The 23,822-nt window shown below is 48.7% G+C and overlaps 1 protein-coding gene across 2 annotated transcripts in view; it reads left to right on the plus strand.

Annotated features, from left to right (window-relative positions):
• The window catches only part of NEMF (nuclear export mediator factor), a 125,060-nt gene that overhangs the window by 95,886 nt on the left and 5,352 nt on the right, over positions 1-23,822 (plus strand). For both annotated transcript variants that reach the window (XM_029598370.1, XM_029598371.1), the window contains exons 26-32: positions 1,453-1,600; positions 6,463-6,540; positions 6,655-6,855; positions 7,318-7,350; positions 7,993-8,099; positions 8,915-8,958; positions 9,053-9,132. In XM_029598370.1, the coding sequence (XP_029454230.1) occupies positions 1,453-1,600; positions 6,463-6,540; positions 6,655-6,855; positions 7,318-7,350; positions 7,993-8,099; positions 8,915-8,958; positions 9,053-9,132 (691 nt within the window). The remainder of the gene's footprint in view (positions 1-1,452; positions 1,601-6,462; positions 6,541-6,654; positions 6,856-7,317; positions 7,351-7,992; positions 8,100-8,914; positions 8,959-9,052; positions 9,133-23,822) is intronic.

Raw genomic sequence — 23,822 nt, forward strand, 5'->3', positions numbered from 1 at the left:
CTTTTGGGGGAAAAAGTGCGTCTTATGGAGCGAAAAATACGGTAATTATTTACCCTATAAGACGACCCCCGACTTTTGAGAAGATTTTCAGGGGTTAAAAACTCGTCTTATACGCCGGAAAATACGGTACTTCAGTTGTGACAACTGCTGGCTGGATCCAGGGCTCACTGCTCTGTACAATGGATGATTTTAATGATAAGTTACAAATTACTCATAATAGATATGTAATTTAATTTTTGAATTCTGAAAGATGTATTAAAAAGGGCTGTTGGGATGATCTGAGGAAGTGTAGACCAGTGAGCCTGGCTTCAGTGCTGGGAAAAATTGTGGAAACTATTCTAAAGAACTAAGTCACAGAACATATAGATAGACATGGTGTAATGGGACACAGCCAGCATGGATTTACCTCTCCAATCTATTACACATTTTTGGAGAGGTTAATAAACATGGATAACGGTGAGTCGGTGGATACAATGTATTTGGATTTTCAGAAGGCGTTTGACAAAATCCCTCCTAAGAAAACTTAAAAAGTCGTGGGACTAGGAAGCAATGTCATATTGTGGATTGCAGACTAGTTGAAAGATAGGAAACAGAGAGTAGGGCTTAATAGTCAGTTTTCTCAATGGAGGAAGGTCAACAATGGAATGCCCCAGGGATCTGTACCGGGACCGGAGCTATTTAATATATTTATAACTGATCTGGAAAAGGGAATGAGTGAGGTGATCAAATATGCAGATGACTGAAAATTACTATGAGCTGTAAAATCACAAGCGGATTGTGACAAATTGCGTTTGCTGGTGTATACCGTATGGTTCAGGTGATTTGGTACTCTTTAGTTTTGTCAGTCTGCCCTATTACATCTTCCAGGTTCACTACAATTAGTTTCAGTTCCTCTGAATCATCACTTTCCCTGTGTGGATACTTTGGTATCTGTGAACGCAGCACCTGCTTTGCAGTGATTACAAAGTCTGCATTGTAAATCGGATACAGGGATTTCAAAATGAAATTCACACACACTGCCTGCTGGCTTTGCCCTCTCAGTGCCCCACCGTGGCAGAGGTTCGAGTACTTTTACCTGCAGAGGGGAAGGGCAGTTTTAGCACCCGATTTTCCTTGGGTAAAAGTCTTTGGAAAACTTCTCTCAGCACCCCTCACCCCCCATATTTAGATCGCACCTATAGCTTGCTTGTTTATTTTTAAGAAATGTAGAAGCCGCTGGGACAGATATATAAAGCATTTGTTCCAGTCACAAAATTGATTGACTCGTGTCCCGGCAGTTTTTTTGTGGAAATACTGGAATGCTTTTGTTAATAAATCTGGAGCAATTTTTTTTACACTGGAGCAAAATGGTGCTCAATCTACCTCAATGTGTTTTGACTTCTTGATATAGATTAAATAGTGTAAACAGAGCTTGTGAGACCAGGAATTTATTTCTTTGGGTGTTCTATTTAGAGAAATGAAGAAAAAGAGACAGCAGAATGACCTGGAGGATTGTGACACCACAGAGGAAAAAGGCGAAAGGTGTGGTGAACAGCTGATGGCACCTCTGGATGGGACCAAAAGCGCCTCAACTCAGCAACCCCTGAAACGAGGGCAGAAGGTACAATCTACATTTTGACAGGGAAGCCCAGCAGCTCTGGGGTAGTCCTACAGTGGATCTGTGCTACTATTGACTGGGACATACAGACTTTTTGAGGTTGATATTCGGCGTCACTTAGCCAGATAAGTTCAGGTTTATCCAGCAAAGTGGTGCTGTTTGAATATTTGGCTGCGTTTAGCGATCGCCACTTAACCGGATAACTATCTATCCAGCTAACTTACCCCTAGAGCCACTGAGCTGCAAGGTTTTATAGCGGGTTGGGGTCCCACTATCGTGGAGAGGGGGGGGTGCTATAGGAATAGTGAGGCCCCTTTCTGAAAAACTTTGCAGTCCTATGGCACATTTTTTTGACTCACGGCCAAACACCGTGGACAAAAGAACGCGCCTAGCGGCCCTTTATTGCAGTAGCAGCCCTAACCTCCAGAGACTGCCGTCGCCTTAAAGGGTCGCCAGAAAAATAAGTGTGGCCAAATGGGGAGGCTGAGCAGGGGTCAGGGCTGACCCCTCCTCCCCCATCTCATCCCAGGGCTGCCACTCGAGACCCGAATCCTCCAAATAAAATAAAATAAAATAGTGCACGATGCTGCTTGGTGATGACCCTGGCTCCCCCATCCCCCTCCTCCCCAAAGGTGTTACAAATGAAATAGGGTCCAGAGCCACTGCCTCCCCCCCCCCCCCCCCCCCAAGGTTAAAAGCAAAAAAGAGGGTCCTGGGCCCTGGTCCCATTTTGTGGCATCCTCTCCCCCCCCCAAAGTTCAATAAAATCCAAAGCCCCCCAGCCCCTCTCCCTTAAAAATTAGAATTATTGGGGTTCAGTGGCCTCCCCAAATTCCCCTCCCCTCCCAAAGGTCAAATATAAGCCTTAGGGGTTCAGTGCTCCCCTCCCCAAAAGTCTAAAAAGAGAGGCCTTGGCCCCCCACCCCCCCCACATTTTGGTCCTTTGGGGAGGAGGAAGCAGGTGGTGGGGGACAGGGGCTAGAGTCTTGGGCCTCCCGCCTCACATTTACTGCATTTGAAATAGGTGGTGGTATTTTATCACAGCCGACCACCGCCTCAGTTGGCCGCAGTGAAATATGTGCATCAGATGGCCTATTCAAGACATGCTTTGCATACATTTGCATTCTTAATACATGCAAATCGTATGCAAATAAGGTCATTGTAATAGGGGAGGGTAAAAGGGCAGGGAGATGCAAAATATCATGTATAATCATACGATATTGCCACGATAGTACACAAAGTCTATATACATTTTTAGGAGTACATTTTCAAAGAGTTTTGCATGTAAAAAATAGCATATATGTGGGCAAGTTGCACATATATGCTATTTTATAATCCTTAAGGTTACGCACGTATTTTTTGTTTCATGCATATATTTTACTGGTAATTAAAGGGCAGAGCAAGGAGGTTCTGGGATGGGGTTCAGAAATGTGTGGTAGTTTCTATTTTGTAAGAGATATACATGTGTATATTAGCAAACTTGTTTGTACACTAATGTTGCTACTCATTCCTGTAGTTCTTCTTATGCCTTTATGCTCATTGTATTTTAGCGCTTTTTTTTTTTTTTTTGACAATATCTACTTAGTTTGTTAGCTGTAGCGGTCTCCCGGGCCGGTTCTTAGATTAGAGCTTACAGTATTAGTTCCTTGTCCTGGTTACCCATACTTCCTGTTCTATGTACTGCCATCGTGCAAATTTACTCTAAACCGGTGTGATTTGTATTTCATACAGGAACGCCGGTTATAAAAGTTATAAATAAATAAATAAATATATGTGCGATATGTTGTTTATCGCACATTAGAGATTGATGCATCTTCCAGATAGCCAGATAAGTGGTTATATTCAGACTTATCCGGCTAAGTTAGCCAAATAAGTTAGACCTGCTATTGAGCAGGTCTAAAGTTAGCTGGATAAACTTATTCAGCAAACTATTAAGTTATCTGGGTATATTCAGCGGCACAGCCACACCACTGAATAGCCCAGCTAACTTTCATAGCTGGAAAATGTCTCAATATCTCCTCTCTGTGAGCATTTTTAGATACCAAAAATAAAAATCTCACCAAAATGCACTTTTAAGTAAAATATATTTTTTTTGTTTTCCTTTTGTACATTTGCTTAAGGAAAAGGCTTTCATAGAAATGCTGCTACTCTGCCACAGGGCATTAGCAGTAGTGTGATCCCTTCCAGGATGTAGTAGAAAGAGAGAGTATTGGTACCAAGATTTAAATCAGGGATAGCTAACTTTGGTCCTTGAGTGCCACAGGCTGTCGGCAGCCTGATCCACCAGATTCCTTTCAAGAAATTTTTCGGCAAACTATAAACTGAGATAACCTCACGCGTGCTCTCTCTCCCCCTATATGCAATTACACATGCACTCGCTCTGTCCCCCACGTGCAATCATAGACGCACTCTCTCCCCCACGTGCAATCACACACATGCTCTCTCTGTCTCCCATGTGCAATCATAGATGCACTCTCTCCCCCACGTGCAATCACACGCGCTCTCTCTCCCCCACATGCAATCACACACATGCTCTCTCTCTCCCCCACGTGCAATCACACACATGCGCTCTCTCTCTCCCCCACTTGCAATCACACACGCGCTCTCTCTCCTCCACGTGCAATCGCACGCGCTCTCTCTCTCTCCCCTACGTGCAGTCACGCACGCGCTCTCTCTCCTCCACGTGCAATCGCACGCACTCTCTCTTTCCCCCACGTGCAGTCACGCACGCGCTCTCTCTCTCCCCTACGTGCAGTCACGCACGCGCTCTCTCTCTCCCCTACGTGCAGTCACGCACACGCTCTCTCTCTCCTCCACGTGCAGTCACGCACGCACTCTCTCTCTCCCCCACGTGCAGTCACACATGTACTTGTTTTCTCTCCCCACGTGCAGTCACGCACGCGCTCTCACTTCCCCAGATGCAATCACGCACGCTATCCCTCCCACACATGCACTAGTCCTCTCCTCCATATGCAATCACATAGTCTCTCTCTTTCCCCCACATGTAATCGAACATGTTCTCTCTCTCCCACATCCAATCAGACAGGCTCTCTTACATGCCATCATAAAAATATGCTCTCTCTCTCCTACACATGCAGTCACACACGTGCTCTCTCTCATATGCAATCACACAGGCTCTCTCTCACTCCTCCATGTGCAATCACACAGGCTCTCTCGCTCGCTCCCCCATGTGCAATCACACAGGCTCTCTCGCTCGCTCCCCCATGTGCAATCACACAGGCTCTCTCTCTCGCTCCCCCATGTGCAATCACACAGGCTTTCTCTCTCGCTCCCCCATGTGCAATCACACAGGCTCTCTCTCTCTCACTCCCCCATGTGCAATCACACAGGCTCTCTCTCTCGCTCCCCCATGTGCAATCACACAGGCTCTCTCGCTCGCTCCCCCATATGCAATCACACAGGCTCTCTCTCTCTCACTCCTCCATGTGCAATCACACAGGCTCTCTCTCTCGCTCCCCCATGTGCAATCACACAGGCTCTCTCGCTCGCTCCCCCATGTGCAATCACACAGGCTCTCTCGCTCGCTCCCCCATGTGCAATCACACAGGCTCTCTCTCTCGCTCCCCCATGTGCAATCACACAGGCTCTCTCGCTCGCTCCCCCATGTGCAATCACACAGGCTCTCTCGCTCGCTCCCCCATGTGCAATCACACAGGCTTTCTCTCTCGCTCCCCCATGTGCAATCACACAGGCTCTCTCTCTCGCTCCTCCATGTGCAATCACACAGGCTCTCTCTCTCGCTCCCCCATGTGCAATCACACAGGCTCTCTCTCTCGCTCCCCCATGTGCAATCACACAGGCTCTCTTTCTCGCTCCCCCATGTGCAATCACACAGGCTCTCTCTCTCGCTCCCCCATGTGCAATCACACAGGCTGGCTCTCTCCCCCCCCACGTGCAATCACACAGGCTCTCTCTCTCACTCCTCCATGTGCAATCACACAGGCTCTCTCTCTCACTCCTCCATGTGCAGTCACACAGGCTCTCTCTCTCACTCCTCCATGTGCAATCACACAGGCTCTCTCGCTCGCTCCCCCATGTGCAATCACACAGGCTCTCTCTCTCACTCCCCCATGTGCAATCACACAGGCTCTCTCTTTCACTCCCCCATGTGCAATCACACAGGCTCTCTCGCTCGCTCCCCCATGTGCAATCACACAGGCTCTCTCTCCCCCCCCCCCCACGTGCAATCACACAGGCTCTCTCTCTCTCTCTCCCCCCCATGCAGTCACACATTATTCTCCCCTACATGCAGTCACACATGTTCTTTTTCTCCCCCACATGCAGTCACACATGTTCTCTCTCTCTCTATCCCACATGCAATCTAACAAGCTCTCTTACGTGCCATCACTTACATACTCTCTCTCCCCCACATGTAATCACACATACACACATTCTCTCTCTCTCTTCCACATGTATTCACACACGTGCACAATGGCAGGTGCTTGATGGCTCGGGCGAGGCGTGTATTGGTCACATGTGGGATGAAGTGGACTGGAGATTAATGGCAGTTCATTCACTCCCTTTCTCCCCACAGTGATTCCCAGTCCTTTCACTCCTTCCCCCAATGATCCCCGATCCATTACTGCAGCCAAGACTGCGAGCTTTATTTCATCAGCGTAAGAATCAGCCAGGGTCAATTTATGCACACAAGTTTTTGGGACCGCACACTCCTCTCTACAGAATGGGATTGGCTAAAATAGTGGATGAACTGGATTGTGCTATGAATTAAGCAACAAAAGTTTGAGTGACGGATCAGCTCTGAGTGCCAGATTAACTTTTTGATGTGTAGGTAGCTTCATACCTTTGTGCCTCAGTGTGTTCATGGAGCTTTTCCTCATTGGCAGAGCAAAATGAAAAAAGTGAAAGGAAAATACAAAGATCAAGACGAAGAGGATCGGGACCTTATCATGAAGCTGCTGGGAGTAAGTATGAAGTGCTGAGGAGGGTGCAGGGGGAAGGGTCCGTCTCTGTGCTGTGCTCTGTTGTTGTACTTATAACAGCACTGGTTTGGTTTAGCTCGTCTATGTGTAACCTAGTCTGCAGGCTCCAACAAAGAAGAGAAGGCGAAGAAAGGGAAGAAGGGAAGACTGAAAGATGAGGCAGCCAAGAAACAGCCCCCCAAACCCCGAAGTGGCCCGAGGGCTAGTGAAAGTGCGAAGAATGAAGCCGGCTCCTTGGTAGCCGTGTTAAGCCGGGACGTACAGGAGATAGCACTGGAAGATCAGCAAGAAGAGAAGGTGAGTGCTGTAGGCAGGGCAGCAGCTGGGCGTCCGCAGATCTTATCCTGCTCAGGAGGAGGAGTCCTCTGCTGAATTTCCAAAATTCAGTAAAGTATTTCCTTCCTTGAAAGAGCTCCTCCTTTGTAGTTAAGCAGGGCAAGACACCTGGGCTTTGGGGGAGCACTGCAAAGTTGTTGTTTTTTCTTTCCACGGGGCCCCAGTACTGCTTTATTTTCCCGAAGGGATTTTCCTTACCTTTGGCTGCTGGGAATGAGAAGCAGAAAGCAGCACCAGCCCCCAGTGCATTGTGGAGTGGTGATTTTTCAGTGGAATGCGCTGGAGTTTTTTCTGCTCCCAGGCTTGCCAGGCAAACACCTCCTGTATGGGAATCCTGTCTAATACTACTAGAGAATGCCAACCATGCTTTTCTGTATGATGTGTTAATATCATGATCCATTCTGTTTTACATGTTTGGAGCAGGATGAGCAGGACCACGATCAGCAGGCAGCAGAGGTGAGATTTCTCTTCTGATCCCGCACTTAGACTTGCTTACAAGCCCTGGAAAGTATTAGGGACAAATATATTTATTTGGTCTCTCCCCGCTTCCCCTTGATTACTGAAGGGGCCTGGCCCCAGGTGGGTAGGGAAGGGAAACCTTCCAGAACGAACTCTGCGGTGCCAAGCTATAAAGCCACTCTTGTGGTGTGGCCAGATGCCACCAGCTCCATGCGAGACAAAGGCCAGTACACAAAATGGGTCTGCCAACATCTGCAGCTTGACAAGTTGAGTTGCTGGGTAGGGTCAGGATGTTCATTGTCTTTACATTTGCGTAAACATAGCCAAGTTGATGCGCCAAGATGGAATCAGAGCCTCACTGGCCTTCTCTTTATTATTTGTGTCTGCATAGACTCTTATGTAAATCTCTTCCTGTTTGGCGCTTTTCAACCAGGGCTGAAAGTAGCTATGACAGGGATTCAATCCATCTGTCTGGGAGCACAGTAGCTTCTGTAAAAGAAGATGGAGCATGATCTTGGCTCCTCCCCTATTAAAAAATCACCATAGTGCAATAGGGTCAGAGTTGAAGGGCACTAGAAGATGCATCCATCAGCATGGCTTTCACATCCTGCCTTGTCTTGCTTTGGTGTGCAATCCTAGGATGAGCAGAACCTCTTGGACTCTCTGACAGGACAACCATACGTGGACGATGAGCTGCTCTTCTCGGTACCAGTGTGTGCGCCTTATACTGTCATGACAAATTATAAGTAAGTTGCTGACTCCCAGATCCTTTTAATATTTGCAATACTATGTTGCAGCAGTTAGAGAATAACATTGCAAAAGTGTGTTTGTGTTTTAATTTGACAAGTTGGAAATTAGTTTGACTGGGAGCTATTTACAATTGTCACTGTTATCCAAACGGACACTCAAAAAGTCATTTTGAATTAGCCCTATATTTTTGTGTTTATTTACAGGCTATAACTTTTGGACATTAACAAACTGACCTAGTAGTAGCTATAAGGGATATTGTGCAGCAGAAAAAAAGACTTGCCTGAGTGCAGGTTGCGGGGATTTGCTGCTGCTCCCCCCTTTGAATACGGCATTTTTTTGCTCTCCAAATCTGCTTCCCAGCATCAGGCTGTAAACTAACCTGCCATCTAGAGCAGGGGTGTTCAAACCGGCCCTCGGGGGGCCAGCTGGGTTTTCAGAATATCCCTAATGAATATGCATGAGAAATATTTGCATACTTGGGAGAGAGTGCGTGCAAATAAAATCGCATGAATATTCTTTAGAGAGATCCTGAAAACCTGACTGACTGGCCCCCACCACAAGGACTGGCTTGAGCACCCCTGATCCAAGGCTCCAGCAGTCATTGGCAAATACAATCAAAGCAGGCCTGGAACGCAGTGTTGAGTGCCTGCTTTCCATCTTCCAAAGGGACTGAGTGCCTTAAGGTGAGAGGGAAGCCCCTCTTCCATTTTGTCCAGGCCAAAATCTCAATTTGTGGAGTAAGGTTATTCTTTTTTCTGGTTTTCAGTCTCTTAAAAAGTGTGTGTTTGACTGATTTGATTTTTATTTCTAGATATAAAGTGAAACTTACTCCAGGTACCCAGAAGAAAGGAAAAGGTATTTTATAATGCTTTTCAATAAAATTGTTAGCTGCTGTTGGTTGATAACTTATTAATATGGTCTTAAATCTTTTTTATTTATTTTTTTACAGCTGCTAAAACAGCCTTGAATAGTTTCATGCATTCCAAAGAAGCTTCTGCAAGGGAGAAAGATTTATTACGAAGTGTAAAAGTAAGCAGGCCTTTGTGGGAGGTAGTATGCACTACTGGCTTCTACCTCGATTCTCAGAAACATAAACAACTTACCTGTCTCTTTCTACTTTATTTCTTCCCGGTTTGGTCTTAGTTTTAGATCTGAATCTTTTTTTCAGTTAGAGTTGGGGGAAAGGAAAGGGGGCTGCAGGCAGTTTCCTGCTCCATCAGACCCAGGCCTGAGCTCTGGCACAATGGGACTCCATTCACAATTTATTTTATGTCCCATTTCCAAATTCTGATGTACAACTTTTTTTTTTTTTTTTAAAGATATCTATTTAAATAATGAGGAAGGTGAGGGTAGTGGTAGGTTGTTGTTTTTTTTGTTTTAGGAGGAAGCCCTGGGCAGGAAGGCAGCATGAAAGCAGAGGTATCCAGACTGAGGCTTAGAACGCATAGGAGGAAGTGCCAAAGTTGTCTTAGGCCTGCCTCGCTCGCACCTGGCCCCACACGAGAAATTATATTCAATACTCACCCTTTAACCCAATCTGCTAGCTGAGGCAAGGTTAAGATGGCACCCCTCAAACATGTGGCACAGGTCAAATCAGCGAGATGGCATGGAGGGGAGGGGTCCCCTTGGAGTCTGGCCCTTTTGGTGACTTGAAGAGCTGGGGAAGTGGGGAGACCAGGAGTCAGGGGTTGCAGAGGACTAGCAGATCATCAGTGATAATATTTCTAAGAAGCTGGCAACCCTGCAACACTCCCAGGAACTCTACTACCCAGGGTCTCCCACCTTTCCTCAGCGCCTTTGCCTTGGGGAAGTGGGGTCTGGGTGTGGCATACTCTCTCAGGGCTGATGGAATAATATAAGATGCCCTAGCCACACCTTTCAACCTTCATCGTCATCATCGTTTATTTATAGTCCTACTCTTCCACTGTAAGAGTTCAAAGCATGTGACAAGCAGAATTACAACAATAAGGAATAAAGATTACAGTAAACAGTTTATAAATAAATAATTGAACTGAGAAAAGCAGATATAGCACATATATAAAATATGCGCTTATAAAAGCAGGAGTGTTATACAATTCAGGCGGTGGCAGGGAGGGTTAACTCGTATACAGGTTCTAGATTAGGGGACTTGGTCAGGGGGAATAACAGTGAGTTTAGATGAAACTCACTGGTAGGGTTTCAGTGTACAGTTCAATGAGTCCAGGAGGAGGCGCAGATTCATATAGGCTTACAGGCTGGGCAGTGTAGAGCTGATCTGAGGGTTACAGACCAGGTTGATGTGGCAGCTTGGGGCTAATCGATGAAATGGCAGTGATTATGTCTGTCTGCGAGAAGGGTCCTTTGGCTGAGAGTGTAGCCACAGAGGTTTCTTCAGAGATATGGGGGGTGGGGGTTGCAGGGCAAAGGCTGTTGTAAACAACAAGGTCTTTAGAGATTTCCCAAAAGTGAGCAGGTCTGGGCCCTTCTGATTTTGCATGGGAGGGAGATCCAGAGGGTAGGGGCAGAGCCTATGAAAGCTATTTTCCTTGGGGTTGTGAGTTTCATTTCTTTGGGAGCTGGCCCTACCAAGCAGGCCTGGGACAGTGAGTGCAGGAGGGTTTGGAGAAGATGAGATGGTTGAGCAGATACAAGAGTGCTAAGCCTTTAAGGGCCTTGAATATAACCTGGTGCCATGATGGGAGCCAGTGTAGAGTCCTGAGCAGAGAGGTGATATGGTCATATTTTCTGGCCTTCAGAACGACTCGAGGACCAGCATTTTGGACACTTTGTAAATGTCAGTAAAGCTTCCCTGTATGTACCCGAATCAGTTCTCCCCTCCAACAGATGGAGACAGAGAAGTTTTTGACTGATACTGCCATTTAAGCTGAGGTGCCACTGCAGTCTATCAGCAGTACTCTGTCTCCAGCAGATGGTGGAGGTGCAAACTCCTGCACTCTGAAATCCCCCCCCCCCCAAAAAAAAAAGAAAATTGAAAAGAAGAAAGAAGGTTAGAAGAGTCTACAGCCTCCCATGGGGTTGCTAGGTCCTTTCCTGCTTTATCGCCGCAAACAGATGCCTCTGGGGGGGTGCTCACATTGCAGCAGCCGAGTATTTTTCCTCTGAGGAGGAGCCTTGTGAGGGCTCAGATTCCTCATCCTCAATTTCCTCTGACTTCGTGCATTTCTTGCACAAGGTGTTTAAGTCCAGGCACTCTTCCAAGCACAGCAGCCATAAGCAGCTTCCTGTCGGAGCTGCCCAGAGCAGACTAGTCCTGGAGGTGATATCAGAAGGATATGCGCTGTAATTTCGCAGTATTCCTCTGGGCGTGTTCATAGTGTCCTCTTACCATGCCCCGCAGAAGAAGCAAGCAATGGAGTTCACGCTTCAAAGGCTCCTCAGCCTGAGGGCTGTGTTTCCGGTGCCCACGTCTCAAGAAAGTATAGGGCGATATTCCATTTATTTTGTTTGTGCCCAAGAAGAAGGCTCCTTTCGTCCCATCTTGGATCTCAAGAGGGTCAACCATCATTTGAAGGTGACCTATTTTTGCATAGAAACATCATGCTCTGTGATAATGGTAGTGCAGTTGGGGAAATTTCTGACCACCTTGGATCTGTCAGAGGCTTACCTTCAAATTCCCATCCGATTGGAACACCAACGCTTTCTACGTTTTGTGGTGTTGGGATTGCCATTATCAGTTTTGGGTGCTGCCCTTTGGTCTAGCCACTGCTCCCAGAACATTTTCCAAGGTTAGGGTGGTAGTAGCAGCAGCCGCCTTGCGAAAATAAGGGCTCCTAGTGCACCCGTATTTGGACAACTGCCTGATTCAAGCCAAGTCTCAGGAAGAGAGCTACTTGGTGACTCACAAGATGATCTCCTTAATGCAGGAGCAATTTTCAGCCATCCCAGTCATTGGAGTATCTGAGGGTCTGGTTCGACAAGGGGCAGGACAGAGTTTTCCTACTGGAAGTTTAGATCCAGAAATTGATGTCTCAGGTGCGTCAGTTCGTGAACACCATACGCCTGGCAGTGTGGTCCTACCTACAGGTGCTAAGCTTGATGGTGGCTACCCTGGAAGTGGTGCCGTGGGCAAGGGTGCATACCCGTCTTCTTCAGCGCTCTCTGCTGACTTGTTGGAACCTGTAGTCTCAGGACTATGCGATTCAGCTCCACTCAGTGATGGAAATCTGCTCCCGCCACCAGTGGTGGTTGCAGGCAGATCTGAGAAAGAGAGTTCCCTTGTCCTCTCAGACTTGGTTGGTACTCATGACAGATGTGAGTTTCCAAGGTTGGGGGGGTGGCTCACTGTCTGGAGATAAACGCCCAAGGGCCTTGGAATGCCAAAAAGTCCCATTGGAACATCAATCACCTGGAACCCTGGGCGGTATGGCTGGCCACAGGCTGCAGGATCAAGCGGTTTGCGTGATGTCGGACAACACAACATCTGTGGCCTATATCAATTGCCAGGGAGGAACCAGCAAGCGTCGCAGGAACTAGACCAGCTCATGGAATGGGCAGAAAGTCATCTGCAGATGATCTCACCCTCTCACATTGCAGGAAAAGACAACGTAAGAGTGGATTTTTTCAGCAGGGAAAGTCTGGACCCAGGAGAGTGGGTGTTGTCAGTCAAGGCATTTCAGCTGATTGTGGATCGCTGGTGCCTCCATCCCAGAAAAGCTACTTGGTATGGTATTCTCCAAGCAGCTCTCACGTCCACTGCCTGCGGTGGTGGAGCTTTGATACTTCCCACTCGTCAGGGACTGGCCTGGTGCAACAGGCTGAAATGGAAGGAGAAATTTTCTTTCCATTAGCCCTGCTGTATCAGTCCAGGACCTGCCCGGGAAGCAAGGCTGTTTTATCTCAGAATCTTACACAAACTGTATAATTTAAGATGCTGTTAATCTGTTCTTAAGCTATTTTTCCTTAATTGTTCTAGCGACTTCCCTTTTCGTTTTCTAGTCTTTGTTTTAGGAAAATCGGTTCTTACCTGTTAATTTTCATTCCTGTAGTACCACAGATCAGTCCAGACTCCTGGGTTTTGCCTCCCCTCCAGCAGGTGGAGACAGAGAAGTTTTAACGGACTCCGTCCTATACTCCTGTGGTGCCACCTAGAGTCTGTCAGTATTACACTGTACCCAAGCAAAAAAGTCAACCATAACAATTTACATAACTCTCCCTGAAGAGCAGAGGGAATGAAAAAACCTGTAACTCAATGAACAAATGGATGCCCATACTCTTACCCTGAAAAAGGGGGGGCATTCTGAAAACAGGCAGAATAAAAACTGCTAACCACGGCCGAGCGGCCTCTCCGTTTCCCAATGGGTGGGACTCTGGCCTGATCCGTGGTACTACAGAAACGAAAATTAGCAGGTAAGAACCAATTTTCCTTTCCCTGTACATACCTGGATCAATCCAGACTCCTGGGATGTACCAAAGCTTCCCTAACATGGGTGGGACTGAGAGAGTCCCGCTCGGAGAACACTGGCCCCGAAGAAACCGGGCTCCGGAGCCCGGACATCTAGACGATAAAGCCTCGCAAAGGTATGTGTAGATTTCCAGGTAGCTGCTCTACAAATCTATTGCAGAGACACCTGCTGACATTCCGCCCAGAGGCTGCCTGCGATCGAGTAGAATGAGCTTGAAGACTGACTGGGATTGGATGGCCCTGCAAAAAGTATGCTGAAACAGCTTCCTTTAGCCAACGTGCGATAGTGGCCTTTGATGCTTTATAACCCTCTTGGGTCCACTCCACAGAACGAACAGATGGTCCAATAGATGGAAACTGTTCTTAACCTCAAAGTAATGCAACAAGGCCCTCTTTACATCGAGCTTCCATAAATCCTTAAATGCCGGAGTAGAAGAATCCAGTCCTGCAAAGGAAGGGAGCTCCACTGACTGGTTCAAATGAAAAGAGGACACCACTGTTCTTAAGGAAACACCTGCTTCTGAAATCGGTAAGAAAGGCTCCCTGCAAGACAAGGCCTGAATCTCGGAAACACACCTAGCTGAGGAGATAGACACAATAAACACGACCTTCAGCGTCAGATCCTTCAGGGTCGCACTTTTCAATGGCTCGAAAAGCGCATCACAAAGGGCGTGGAGCACCAGATTCAACTTCCATGAGGGACAAGAGTTCCGGACCGGAGGACGCAAATGCTTAGCTCCTCTCAGAAAACAAGCCACATCCGGATGAGAGGCTAGTGCAACCCCCTGAATCTTTCCACGCAAACAGCAGAGGGCAGCCACCTGGACTCGCAGGGAATTAAACGACAATCCCTTGGCTAACCCCGCCTGTAAAAAATCCAGAACATTCGGAATAGAAGCCCTGGACGGCTGCACTCCACGGTCTAGACACCAGGATTCAAACACTTCCCAAACTCTAACGTATGCCATGGAGGTAGAAGTTTTACGGGAATGCAAGAGCGTAGCAACAACCGCATCCAAGTAACCTTTACTCCTTAATCTCTGCCTTTCAAAAGCCATGCCGCTAGACAAAAACTATCTACCTCTCCAAAACAAATGGGGCCCTGACGTAGAAGATTCGGAGACGGACGAAACCTTAGCGGACTGTCCACCACTAGATTCAGAAGATCCACAAACCACAGATGCCTCGACCACTCCGGAGCCACGAGAATCACCTTTCCTAGATGAACTTCGATGCGGCTCAGAACTTTTCTGACCAACGGCCATGGGGGAAATACGTACAACAGAACATCCTTTGGCCAGGGGAGGACCAGAGCATCTGCCCCTAGCTCCCTCCGGCGAATGAAAAATCGAGGAGCCTTGGCGTTGCGACACTTTGCCATGAGATCCATGGCTGGCATGGTCCAGCGTCTGCACAGAAGACGAAAGGCCTCATTGGAGAGTTCTCACTCCCCCGGGTCCAACTGGTGGTGGCTGAGAAAATCGGCTTGGACATTGTCCACCCCAGCAATGTGAGATGCCGCAATCCTGTAGAGTTGTTGTTCTGCCCAGTTGATTAAGAGCTGAGCTTCCACTGACACTGGACAGCTCCTGGTTCCTCCGTGATGATTGATGTAAGCTACCATCGTTACATTGTCGGAGAATACCCTCACTGAATGTCCCTCTACCAAAGGAAGGAGGGTTTGTAACACCAATTGAACCGCTCTGGTTTCCAATCAATTGATCAACCAGGAGGACTCCGTTCTCGTCCATTGGCCTTGCACCGCTGTCCCCCGACAAACCGCCCCCCACCCCATGAGGCTGGCATCGGTGGTGACCACTATCCAGGAGGGAATTTCCAAATCCACCCTCTAAGAACATAAGAAAATGCCATACTGGGTCAGAACAAGGGTCCATCAAGCCCAGCATCCTATTTCCAACAGTGGCCAATCCAGGCCATAAGAACCTGGCAAGTACCCAAAAACTAAGTCTATTCCATGTTACCATTGCTAATGGCAGTGGCTATTCTCTAAGTGAACTTAATAGCAGGTAATGGACTTCTCCTCCAAGAACTTATCCAATCCTTTTTTAAACACAGCTATACTAACTGCATTAACCACATCCTCTGGCAACAAATTCCAGAGTTTAATTGTGCGTTGAGTAAAAAAGAACTTTCTCCGATTAGTTTTAAATGTGCCCAATGCTAACTTCATGGAGTGCCCCCTAGTCTTTCTACTATCCGAAAGAGTAAATAACCGATTCACATCTACCCGTTCATGATTTTAAACATCTCTATCATATCCCCCCTCAGTCGTCTCTTCTCCAAGCTGAAAAGTCCTAACCTCTTTAGTCTTTCCTCATAGGGGAGCTGTTCCATTCCCCTTATCATTTTGGTAGCCCTTCTCTGTACCTTCTCCATTGCAATTATATCTTTTTTGAGATGCGACGACCAGAATTGTACACAGTATTCAAGGTGCGGTCTCACCATGGAGCGATACAGAGGCATTATGACATTTTCCGTTTTATTCACCATTCCCTTTCTAATAATTCCCAACATTCTGCTTTTTTGACTGCCGCAGCACACTGAACTGATAATTTCAATGTGCTATCCACTATGACACCTAGATCTCTTTCTTGGGTTGTAGCACCTAATATGGAACCCAACATTGTGTAATTATAGCATGGGTTATTTTTCCCTATATGCATCACCTTGCACTTATCCACATTAAATTTCAGTCTCACAAGGTCTTCCTGCAATTTATCACAATCTGCTTGTGATTTAACTACTCTGAACAATTTTGTGTCATCTGCAAATTTGATTATCTCACTCATCGTATTTCTTTCCAGATCATTTATAAATATATTGAAAAGTAAGGGTCCCAATACAGATCCCTGAGGCACTCCACTGCCCACTCCCTTCCACTGAGAAAATTGTCCATTTAATCCTACTCTCTGTTTCCTGTCTTTATCCAGTTTGCAATCCACGAAAGGACATCGCCACCTATCCCATGACTTTTTACTTTTCCTAGAAGCCTCTCATGAGAAACTTTGTCAAACGCCTTCTGAAAATCCAAGTATACTATATCTACCGGTTCACCTTTATCCACGTGTTTATTAACTCCTTCAAAAAAGTGAAGCAGATTTGTGAGGCAAGACTTGCCCTGGGTAAAGCCATGCTGACTTTGTTCCATTAAACCATGTCTTTCTATATGTTCTGTGATTTTGATGTTTAGAACACTTTCCACTATTTTTCCTGGCACTGAAGTCAGGCTAACCGGTCTGTAGTTTCCCGGATCCCCCTGGAGCCCTTTTTAAATATTGGGGTTACATTTGCTATCCTTCAGTCTTCAGGTACAATGGATGATTTTAATGATAGGTTACAAATTTTTACTAATAGGTCTGAAATTTCATTTTTTAGTTCCTTCAGAACTCTGGGGTGTATACCATCCGGTCCAGGTGATTTACTACTCTTCAGTTTGTCAATCAGGCCTACCACATCTTCTAGGTTCACCGTGATTTGGTTCAGTCCATCTGAATCATTACCCATGAAAACCTTCTTCATTACTGGTACCTCCCCAACATCCTCTTCAGTAAACACCGAAGCAAAGAAATCATTTAATCTTTCCGCGATGGCCTTATCTTCTCTAAGTGCCCCTTTAACCCCTCGATCATCTAACGGTCCAACTGACTCCCTCACAGGCTTTCTGCTTCGGATATATTTTTAAAAGTTTTTACTGTGAGTTTTTGCCACTACAGCCAATTTCTTTTCAAATTTTCTCTTAGCCTGTCTTATCAATGTCTTACATTTAACTTGCCAACGTTTATGCTTTATCTTATTTTCTTCTGTTGGATCCTTCTTCCAATTTTTGAATGAAGATCTTTTGGCTAAAATTGTCCGGACAAAGCCACCAAAGAAGACTGGATCGCACTGCGTCCGTCAGTGGTAAAAGAAGCTGAAACTGCTCGGAGAGCGGATTCCATCGGGAGAGCAAGACTGATTGAAGAGGAGTGGAGGAGTAGCTTAGTGGTTAGAGCAGTGGGCTACGACCCAGGAGACCAGGGTTCAAGTCCTGCTGTCGCTCCATTGTACCCTCTATTACCTCAGGTACAAACTTACAGGTCGATACTCTAAGGCCGCGGTAGAAAGAGTGTGGCAGTGCCGGGCGCACCCTCGTTCCCCGCACGCACAGTTGTCTTCACATACCGCTCGATACTCTATGTAAATTACTTGCAAATGCAAGCCGCGTCTGCGAAGCGTTAGGCGAAGGTTAGGCCTGCGCAGCCCATTTTACTGTATAGGCGCTTAATACAGCGCCTATACAGTATCCTGGGTGCGCTGGTACCTGTCATTTCAAATGTCATTTCAAATGACATTTGAAATGACAGGTACCAGGAAGTGGATGGTTCCCCCCCTCCCAAAGCAAGGCGCAGGGCGAAAATTAAAACAAAAGGGAATAAAGTGTTTTATTTATATATATATATATATATATGTCACTTTCCGAATCCCCTATCTCCACACGGGCGGGCGGGCGTGCGGTCATCGAGGCGGCGGCGGGAGCCGGCGGGCGCCCGTTCATCCAGGCAGCGCCTGGATCAAACGCGCACCCACCCACCTGCCGGCTCCCGCCGCCGCCTGGATCAAACGCGCGCCCACCCGCCCGTTTGATCCAGGCGACGGGAGCGGGCGGGTGGGCGCGCATTTGATCCAGGCGGGAGCGGGCGGGTGGGCGCGCGTTGGAGCTGGCGGGCGGGTGGGCATGCGTTTGATCCAGGTGGCGGAGGGAGCCGGCGGGCAGGTGGGTGCGTGTTTGATCCAGGCGGCGGCGGGAGCGGGCGGGTGGGCGCGCGTTTGATCCAGGCGGCGGCGGGAGCCGGCGGGCGTGCATTCATCCTGGCGGAGGGAGCCAGCGGCGAAAGAATGCACGCCTGTGCGATTTCGGCGCTCAAGGCGTGACGTCACGATGCTTGACGTCACGGCATGCGACGTTCGCTAATGCACTGCCTTGAGCGCCGAAATCGCACGGGCGTACACAGGCGTGCATTCATTCACTGCTGGCGGGGGCTGCCGGAGGCCGCTTTCGCCGCCGGCTCCCTCCGCCTGGATGAATGCACGCCCGCCGGCTCCCGCCGCCGCCGCCTGGATCAAACGCGCACCCACCCGCCTGCCGGCTCCCGCCGCCGCCTGGATCAAACGCGCGCCCACCCGCCCGCTCCCGCCTGGATCAAACGCGCGCCCACCCGCCCGCCGGCTCCCGCCGCCGCCTGGATCAAACGCCTGGATGAATGGGCGCCCGCCGGCTCCCGCTGCCGCCTCAATGACCGCCCGCCCGCGCATGTGGAGATGGGGGGATTCGGAAAGTGACAAGGTATTTATATATAGATAGATATATAGATATATAGATATCTATATAGATATATAGATATCTATATAGGTATATAGATATCTATATAGGTATATAGATATCTATATAGATATATAGATATCTATATAGATATATAGATATCTATATAGATATATAGATATCTATATATGTATATATAGATATATATATGTAACAACTTTATGCTGCATATGTTAGTATATATGGAGGTCGTCCATGGTGCAGTCCGGTACGTAGCTGTTCGAACACCACACTAACACCAGGTAGAGGGTAGGCGGTAAACTAACAGGTTAAGGATGCGGCAAAATAGCGGGTTACAAAGGAGATAATCGGAGCGTGCGTCACAGTATCGGAGGGAATAGCTAATTCGTTCATTAAATAGCTAATTCGTTCATTTACATATCATATATACATGCTGCGTGCGGAAAAGGTTACGGGTCGGTTTCAAGAAGCGCTAAGTATGCGTGAAACTGGAGACTGTTATCGCAGGATCGCCTTACGCGTCCCAATTGTGCGCCCACAGCGAGTTAATCTCCAACCGCACCTTACAGTATCGAGCTGTTAGATTGTAAGCCCTCTGGGGCTTCCGATTTCACTCGAAACAGCCAATCGGCACCAGAATACCTTCTTTTCACAGGTCTGCTGCCACAACTACTATCACCTTGGTGAACACCCTGGGTCCCGCGCCAGTCCAAAAGGTAGTGCACCAAACTGGAAATGATGCCAGAGGACTGCAAACCGCAGATACTTCTGATGATCCAGGCGAATGTGTATGTGCAAGTAAGCTTCGGTCAGGTCCAGAGACGCCAAAAATTCTCCTTTGTGCACAGATGCTATCACTGAACGAAGAGTCTCCATCCAGAACCGCAGCACCTTTAGATTCCGATTGACTCTTTTTAAATCCAGTATGGGATGAAAAGTGCCCTCCTTTTTGGGGATCATGAAGTAAATGGAGTAGCGTCCCCGCCGAATCTCTCCTATGGGTACTGGAATGATGGTGCCCAGGTCTTGTAAGCACTGCAGAGTGACTTGCACCACCCGACGCTTTTGGTGGTAAGAGCACGGAGAGACCATGTAGCGCTCCTGGATCGGCCGAGCAAAATCTAAAGCATAGCCGTGTTCTGTTATATTTAGGACCCATTGATCTGAGGTCAAGTTGGTCCACTCCTCCAGAAAAAGGGACAGTCTTCCCCCTGTGCTTGGAACGGAGGAGTGAACCGGCCTCACTTCATTGTGCGGACTTGGAGCCTCCATGAGCCTGAGGGGCTCCGTCCCTGGCCAGCCTTCGGCCACGGAAGGACTGGTTCCAGGAATGTGGACGAGTGAGACCTTGATGAAAGGAGGATCGGGATGACCGTGAGGCACGAAAACGATGATTCCCCCAGAATCTTGACCTCTGAGGGAAGGAACCTCTGCTCCTAGGCCTATCTTCCGGCAACTTGTGGACCTTATTCTCTCCCAGAGACTTTATCAGGTCCTCCAACTGTTGGCCGAAGAGTAGCTTTCCCTTGAAAGACAAGGAACTCAGCTGAGCCTTTGAAGAGACATCCACAGACCAATTCCTAAGCCAGAGGAGCCTGCGGGCTGAGACGGCGGATACCATGGTTCTTCCCGATGTAAGCAGGAGATCATACAGAGCATCCACATTGTAAGCCACCGCTGCTTCCAAACGACCTGCCTGAACTGCATATGCCTCCGAAAGGGATGCTACAGATTGCAATTGTTACACCCAACGCAAGTTCGCACGCAGAGCAAAACTGCTGCACATGGCCGCTTGTACTCCCAGAGCCGAGATTTCAAAAATCTTCTTAAGCTGTACCTCCAATTTTCGGTCCTGCAAATCTTTCAGGGCTATCACTCCTGTAACTGGAATGGTGGTCTTCTTCGTGACCACGGAGACTGCCGCATCCACCTTGGGCACCCTGAGCAGATCCAGAGCATCCTCTGCTAGTGGGTACAACATATCCATAGTTCGGCTGACTTTCAACCCCAGATCCAGGGTATCCCACTCCCGGAACAAGAGGCCCGTCACTGATATATAGAAGGGGAAGCAGCAAGCCGGACCCCTGAGACCAAGCATCACGGGATCCACCGCACCCATTCAAGAATCCTCCTGAGGAACTTCAGTTTCTAACTCTTCCAGAATTGCCAGTATGAGCGGGCCTAAAGGAAAATTAGTTTCTTACCTGATAATTTTCGTTCCTGTAGTACCAAGGATCAGTCCAGGACACCTGGGTTGTGACTCCGCACCAGTAGATGGAGACAGACTAAAACTTGTGGGCGGAGCATATATGCCCCTGTGCCAGTCACAGCCCCTCAGTCATACGTAATGTCAAAGTAGACAAAAGCCAAAAGGCAACCATAGCTAACCATACAACTTGGTAGGGAAAAGAAAACCAACACCCCTACAGGAACCAGACTCCCCAACCGGGAGAGCGAATGGATCAGCGTACTGAAAAACACAATAATGAGCGGACTCTCCGTTACTATAACGCAACACTGCGGGCGGGATCCTGGACTGATCCTTGGTACTACAGGAACGAAAATTATCAGGTAAGAAACTAATTTTCCTTTCCCTGTACGTACCAGGATCAGTCCAGGACACCTGGGATGTACCAGAGCTAACTTACCGAGGGTGGGAAGCAGAGAGTCCCGCTCGGAGTACCCTCTCTCCAAAACCCCCAGCTTCAGTAGCCTGAACATCCAACCGGCAATGTTTAATGAAGGTATGCAACGACTTCCAGGTATCCGCCCTGCAAAGCATGTCGAATGAGCCCGAAGACCCACCGGCGGCGATTTTCCGCGCAGAATGTACGCAGAACCAATGGCTTCCTTGAGCCAACGGGCAATTGTCGTGCGGGACGCCGCAGCACCTTTCTTTGGACCCGAAGTTAACACAAACAGATGATCCGTCACCCGAAACGGATTAGTAACCTCCAGATAGCGAAGCCGGGACCTCCGCACATCTAGTTTTCTCAAGTCTTTTGTTTTCGGGTCCGAAGACTCCGCAACCGAGAAAGCGGGAAGTTCAATTGACTGATTCAAATGGAACGACGACACGACCTTAGGAAGGAAGGAGGTAACCGTCCGCAAGGAGACCACCGAATCGGAGATGCGCAAGAAGGTCTCCCTACAGGACAACGCCTGTAATTCTGAAAACACGACGGGCCGATGCAATCGCCACTAGGAATACGGTCTTCAAGGTGAAATCCTTGAGCGTAGAACGTTTCAGGGGCTCAAAACGGCACTGAGCATAAGGCTGAGAGTACCCAGTTGAGGTTCCAAGACGGGCAAGGGGGCCGCAACGGAGGACGGAGGTGCTTAGCCCCCCTAAGAAAGTGGGAGATATCCGGGTGGAGAGCCAGAGAGATCCCCCGGACCTTACCACGCAAACAGCCAAGCGCCGCCACTTGAACCCGAAGGGAATTACACGCTAAACCTTCGGCGAGCCCCGCCTGGAAAAAAAACCAGAATATCGGGAATAGAAGCGGAAGTGGGGTCTAGGCCCCACTCCATGCACCATTCCTCAAAAACTACCCAGACCCGAACATAAGCTAGGGACGTAGACTGTTTTCTGGATCTCAGCAACGTAGCAACGACCGCATCCGAATAGCCTTTTCTCTTCAACCGATACCTCTCAAAAACCATGCTGCGAGACAAAAGTGAGCCACATCCTCCAAACAGATGGGGCCTTGACGAAGGAACCCCGGGAATCCCTGTAGACGAAGGGGTGCGGCCACTGACAGCTGGACCAGGTCCGCAAACCACGGACGGCGTGGCCACTCCGGCGCCACCATGATCACATTGGATGGATGCAATTCTATGCGCCGTAGGATCTTTCCGATCATGGGCCACGGTGGGAACACATAGAGAAGCACATCCACCGGCCAGGGAAGCACCAACGCGTCGACTCCTTCTGCTCCCCTTTCGCGACGTCGACTGTAAAATCGCGGAGCCTTCGCGTCGTGCCAGGTGGCCATCAGATCCATGTGGGGCATTCCCCAAGTCCGGCGAATGAAGAGAAACGCCTCGTCCGCCAACTCCCACTCTCCGGGATCCAAGCGGTGACGACTGAGAAAATCCGCCTGGACGTTGTCGATTCCCACTACGTGGGAAGCCACGAGATGGCTGAGATGCCGTTCTGCCCAGAGTATCAAGAGCCGCGCCTCCTCCGCCACTAGAGGACTTCTTGTCCCTCCCTGGCGATTGATGTAAGCCACGGTGGTAGCGTTTGTCCGACCATACCCGGACCGCCTGTCCGCGCACGAGGGGTAGAAAAGCTTGCAGCGCCAGACGGACCGCTCTGGTCTCCAGCCGGTTGATAGACCACCGGGTCTGCGACTCTGACCACAGACCCTGAACCGACTTCCAGCTCAGGCTGGATCACGCCTGCCCCTCGAGAGGTAGAGGTAGATAGAAATCCTCGGAAACCGGTTTCCAGCGGGAAAGCAATGAGGACTGCAGCGGCCATAGATGAGCGAACGCCCAAGGGACTAACGCCAGCTTGGATGCCATAGACCCCAGAACCGTCAGGTAATCGCAGACTCGTGGCCGGTGTAGCGACAAAAAACGTAGCACCTGAGACTGCAGTTTGCATATCCGGTCCTGCGAGAGAATCACACTGCCTCGCTACGTGTCGAACAGGGCTCCAAGATATTCCAAGGACTGAGAGGGTTCGAGATAACTCTTGTTGAAGTTGACCACCCAGCCCAGGGACTGCAAGAGCTGTAACACCCTGGCCACCGCCTGCCGACACAGACTCTGAGACTTCGCCCGGCTCAGCCAATCGTCGAGGTAAGGGTGAACCAGCAGGCCTTCCCGCCGCAACTGCGCCGCCACGACCACCATCACTTTCGTGAATGTCCGAGGCGCTGTCGCCAGGCCGAACGGAAGCGCCCGGAACTGGAAGTGCCTGCCCAGAATGCCAAACCTCAGAAACCGCTGAAACGCTGGTTGAAT

This window comes from Rhinatrema bivittatum, chromosome 4, assembly GCF_901001135.1.
Source record: "Rhinatrema bivittatum chromosome 4, aRhiBiv1.1, whole genome shotgun sequence".
Lineage (NCBI taxonomy): Eukaryota > Metazoa > Chordata > Amphibia > Gymnophiona > Rhinatrematidae > Rhinatrema > Rhinatrema bivittatum.